This window comes from Notothenia rossii (assembly GCF_949606895.1).
Source record: "Notothenia rossii genome assembly, chromosome: 8".
Classification (NCBI taxonomy): Eukaryota; Metazoa; Chordata; class Actinopteri; order Perciformes; family Nototheniidae; genus Notothenia; species Notothenia rossii.
Window position 1 is genome coordinate 57,257,249 of NC_136906.1, and position 5,040 is coordinate 57,262,288.

Here is a 5,040-nt window from a genome sequence, read left to right on the forward strand (position 1 = left end):
GCCAAGTAGAATACATGTTTCCCTCAAAACTGGTATTCGGGATAGAGTTCAGTTGTAAGGAAGTTTCATTTTTTAGTAATCAATGGTTGAAACAAACACGAATGGGACCTCCCTTGTCTAAATATTTGATTATAAGTATTTGTGCAAGTCAGACATGAACAATGATGTGATTAAGTTATTGTGTTGTTTTGTGGGTTGGCACTAAGCCACATAAAGTTTACAGAAATATTGACCAATGGCCACATGCTTAAGAGCGTCAGTTTTAGCTATTTCATAAATAAAACCGATCTTACAAACGACTTATTTTAATTCTGAAATCCCTTCTGATTTAATTTTTTGAAGTATGTCATGATTAATGCTAACATGAAGGTATTTGATGCGAAGAAGTACATTTATAACACCCATTTTTGCAAATAGCCTGTTATCTCACCAGTGGTTCATTACCCATGTTGTGCTGAGTGAGTTGTGTTGCATCAGTGTAGATAGTCAGATAGCCAGATATCTCTTAGCACAGGACAGAGAATAGGGGTTGGCCCTGGTTAATGTTTGACCCAACTGTCAGTTGACTACATGAGCTACTTTATAAATGGGGAAGTTTCCGGCTTCTGCACCAAAGAGGACATTGAAGGTAAGCGTAACACTGTTGTGAAATATGCAAACTGTTTGTTGTTTAACTTGAAACTTTAGATGTGTTGGACTTATATTCATTGGTGTGATGCCCCTGTGGGTTCATCTTGAGAGGGTGTGGCTGTGCTGCATCCAGCCGCCTTGATTGTAACCCAGGGCACCTGGGTCTGGTGCCCTGCAGCTATTTAAAGCCTCTCTGCTTCTCTCTGTTTTCTCTCTGCTTTTTCCTGACGGCACCCTGTTCTGTTGAGTATGCTATCAGTTATTTCAGTTGCTTCACTTTGTGCACCTCAACACCCTCACACATACATATCCATGCAACCCTCACCCTGCATTTACACTACTGATACCACTGACGTCCACACCTGATACTTTACTTACTTTGCACTTAATTAATTTGGTTGATTTGAGTTGTTTGTGTAAATCAACATATTTTGCTAACTGTTGACATGGTGTGTCTCCTCTTTGTTGTGGCCTTTTGAGCCAGGTCATAACAATTGGTAAAAAAAAGGTTAGTGTGAAGAGCTGTTCAGAGGCTAAATCTTATCGGGCCCAACTAACCACCTCTGATTTTCTCTGGACAGGCTGTAAATATGCGTGGGATCTTTGCTAGTTGTGCACTCTCAGCACTGCTGCTGGCTGCAGCCTGGGCAGACCACCACCACGAAGGCCACCACCACCACGACACTGATGCCTCTCACAGCCACGATGGAGAGCTTATCTGCCACAAGCTGTCCGCTCCCAATTCTGACTTTGCCTTTGCCCTTTACAAAAGCCTGAATGCCAACGCTGCAGCTGGAAAGAACATCTTCTTCTCGCCCCTGGGCATCTCCGCCGCCCTCTCCATGTTGTCCACAGGGGCTGCTGGGGAAACCCACAGCCAGCTGTTCTCCAGCTTAGGCTACAGTGCTCACACCCAGGAACAGGTCAACAAGGCGTACGAGCATCTTTTCCACATGATGGGACACAGTCAGGCGGATCAGAAAATGGATGTGGGTAACGGCGTTGCCGTGCGCACTGGCTTCAATCCTCTGGAGAAGTTCCTGAAGGATATCAAGCACTACTACTCCGGTGAGATCTTCAACGTCGACTTTACCAAACCTGCTGAGGCTGCAGCTGTGATCAACAGATTCATTGCCACTAAAACCAACAATAAGATCAAAGATATGGTGAAGGACCTGGACACCGAGATGGCCATGGTGCTGATCAACTATGTCTACTTCAAAGGTAGGACACATTCCGATATAATCTGAAAGAGAGCATGCAGATAGCCAGTAGAGACTTTGTAGAGACAAAGCTTTCATATCAGTTCAGGCTCCTTGTGTAGTTTAAGGAGCTCAAACATACCACGAAAAATTATGTAAACCAGTCTGAAAGATATCAAAATCATGGCATATATTGCAACACAACTACAATGCATTACTTTTATGCTCCTCGTACAGGACAGTGGGTGAAACCCTTCGATGGTAACCATACACAAAAGGCAGACTTCAACGTGGACGAAAACACAAAGGTTCAGGTGGATATGATGATGAGAACAGGTCGTTTCGACTTCTATCACGACGCCGACAACCACACCACCGTCATTCTGCTGCCCTACAAAGGCAACACCTCCATGATGATCGTTCTGCCTGATGAAGGCAAGATGACGGAGGTGGAGGGCTACATCAATAAAGACCACATCAAGCATTGGCATGACTCACTCTTCAGGAGGTAAGAGGGGTATTTTATTGTGTTTTCAACTTCTACGGTTGTAGTATATACAGTGGTAGTGAGGTCCTTTTTTGTAGGATTCTAGGAAACTCTTGATGTGTGTTAGGCTTTACTCTGAACAGGAGTATTTGATTTGAGATTCCTTATCTTTTATGGCTCAGGTTAAGTAAACATGCTTTAAAGGTGACCTATCATGCAAAATGCACTTTTGTATGTCTTTCATACATGAATATGTGTCCCCTGTGTTCCAGGGAACTCACCAAGTCTCAGAAAACACAACCCTCTCTATTTTTCTCCATACCCAAATCTCTTAAAAAGGCGCTGCAACGGATCTGATACAGACTGATCCAGATTTGAACACTTCTATGACGCCACAGAAGTGGCGCTACGGCTATTGGGCCAACTCCACCAATCAGGAGGAGACAGCCACGGACATTGCCGTTCGAAAGCGCTGGATACGCTGTAGTACATATGCCAGGCCTGTAGATGGTGCTGTTCTCTCAGAATCAGCCCATGCAAAGACAGTGTTAAATTGAGCAAAATGAGGAATGGCTAAAATGCGTGATCTGTTTGGTATTTTGAAAAATAAAAGTATAAATATGCCGTTATATAGGTATGGTCCTACACTATATTCAAATATAGCATGATAGGTCCACTTTAAGTGAACTCTATAATCCAGTGATTGTGACACTGCTGCATTTCTGTATTCCTCAGTTCTGTAGATCTGTATATGCCAAAGTTCTCCATCTCCACTGAAGCCTCCCTGGACAGTACACTGAAAGCAATGGGAATAACCAACGCTTTTGGACAAACCGCCGATTTCTCTGGCATGTCTACCGAGGTCAAGCTCAAAGTATCAAAGGTATGATTGGCAAACATGCCTTCACATTTCTGTTGACAAGGTACTATTCTGCAAAGAACCTTTGCTCTCTACAGATATTCAAAACCTGCATGTGCTCGACATTAACTTCTGTTGGCTCTTCCACAGGTGTCCCACCAGGCTGTGCTGAGCGTGGATGAAACAGGAACAGAGGCAGCAGCTGCCACCACCATTGAAATCATGCCCATGAGCATGCCAGAAGTCCTTCGTCTCGACAGACCCTTCCTGGCCTTTATCCTGGAGCACTCGACCAAGAGCATTCTCTTCATGGGCAAGATCAACGACCCCACAGCCATGTAAAGATGCTTGGGAAATGATTTTGTTACACTGTGTAGTAGGTTCTAGTAGCTACAGGACAATGTTACCTCAGAGTCTGAAAGCCCTGTAGAAATTCCATTAGAGCATTGGGGGATGATGAATGCAAGATAGTTTGATGAATAAGACAACAGATGTATCATCAATGAAAGACATGTCAGCCTATTAATCTGTTTGCAGTCTATCAGTGGGACACATTTATTACCATCTGTTTTTTGAACCTGGCTAGGTGTATAAATGTTGAAATACATCATTATATATTGTTTCCATTGGACTGTTAAATATGATACAGGTAATAAAAGCATCAGTAGACATATCGCTTGAAGCATCTGCTGAAACAATGAGCCATTGTGTTATTGTACTATTTCTGTTTTAACATGTTGAAGTGAAATAAAGACTTGTTGTCAACAACGGTCAATCTCTTAATTTGAAATCTTGAGTTCATGGATCCAAACAAAAAAATCCTTACCATCAATCAATACTGTTTTATTGAGAAGGGGAACAGATTGCTTTTTTTTTTCATTCCCTTTCTGATGACATGAGTCTCAGATGATGATGAGTCTCTCTATTTCTCCCTGAAAGGTCACTGATTTCTGTTGTGTCCTGTGCTCTATGTAATAAACATTTAATGCAACGAGCATTTTTAGACCCTCCTGAGCGGTTCTTTACCTGTGTTGAGTTCACTGAGTAGACATTGTAGACATAACCTTGCCAGAAATCTCTTGTCGCAGTGAAAGAAAGAGGCCGGTCCTTGTAAATGTTTAATGGAAGTGTCAGCTAACTCTGGATCAGCTGTTTATAATGATGACGTGTCTGCCAAACTGCATCAAAGGGGACGCTATTCATTGAAATATGAATGTTTTAGATGTTTTATGTCAATTTCATAGGTATCCACATTGACACTTTTATATCTTTCACCCTCTCCCAAAAGGACAGAGGGTGATCCTCTTCTTCCATCTCCCCACACACAAGGCAGACCCCACCACAATTCAAGTGGATATAAGAACCTGTTCATGACATTAACAATATATTAATACAAAATTTGATTGGCTATTGAAAAACCTTTTTCTAGCTTCTATAGTCTTAATTTACACAGCCTGCGTCCTCATGGTTTTACCACACATTTCCCACCAGGCTCTGCTAAAAGTCGATAAGATTGGAACAGAATATAATTAAATATTAGTCTGCTAATATATTTGTAGGGTCAAAAGCTCCAAATACATCATTGTATATTATCTCCAGCTGTTCTATATGGCGCATTCAATTATAAAAGGGGTGCATGTATTGCACTTAAAGCATCTGCTAACACATTTAGCCAGCATGGGTGTTGTTGTGCGGAATGGTTAATCATGAAGCAAAATATTAAGCAGTCATAAGAAGCTGTTGTGAATCTTTCAAATATCCACTATTATATAGTATATATATACTATTACTATCAAGCTAATTCATGTTGACTGGTGGCGAATAACATTTTCAATAATACAGACTACTGGTTTGCTACGTAT

The 5,040-nt window shown here is 41.7% G+C and overlaps 1 protein-coding gene across 3 annotated transcripts; it reads left to right on the forward strand.

The window, feature by feature from the left end:
* Nucleotides 1-502: 502 nt before the first annotated feature.
* Nucleotides 503-3,946, forward strand: LOC307017416 (alpha-1-antitrypsin homolog). 3 transcript variants are annotated; one of them, XM_079647008.1, is made up of 5 exons: nucleotides 503-628; nucleotides 1,212-1,854; nucleotides 2,070-2,340; nucleotides 3,055-3,202; nucleotides 3,329-3,946. In XM_079647008.1, the coding sequence occupies exons 1-5, from the start codon at nucleotides 587-589 to the stop codon at nucleotides 3,518-3,520; spliced, it is 1,296 nt and encodes a 431-aa protein (XP_079503134.1). In that variant the 5' UTR covers nucleotides 503-586; the 3' UTR covers nucleotides 3,521-3,946. The 3 variants fall into 3 exon arrangements, with proteins under 3 accessions (XP_079503134.1, XP_079503135.1, XP_079503136.1); XM_079647009.1 differs by lacking the exon at nucleotides 503-628 and adding an exon at nucleotides 741-877; XM_079647010.1 differs by lacking the exon at nucleotides 503-628 and adding an exon at nucleotides 756-872.
* Nucleotides 3,947-5,040: the final 1,094 nt, after the last annotated feature.

Coding starts and splice junctions, on each gene's coding strand:
- LOC307017416 (XM_079647008.1), top strand. CDS start 587: ATGGGGAAGTTTCCGGCTTCTGCACCAAAGAGGACATTGAAG. Junction 1,855..2,069: donor CAACTATGTCTACTTCAAAG/GTAGGACACATT, acceptor CTCCTCGTACAG/GACAGTGGGTGAAACCCTTC. Junction 3,203..3,328: donor TCAAGCTCAAAGTATCAAAG/GTATGATTGGCA, acceptor GCTCTTCCACAG/GTGTCCCACCAGGCTGTGCT.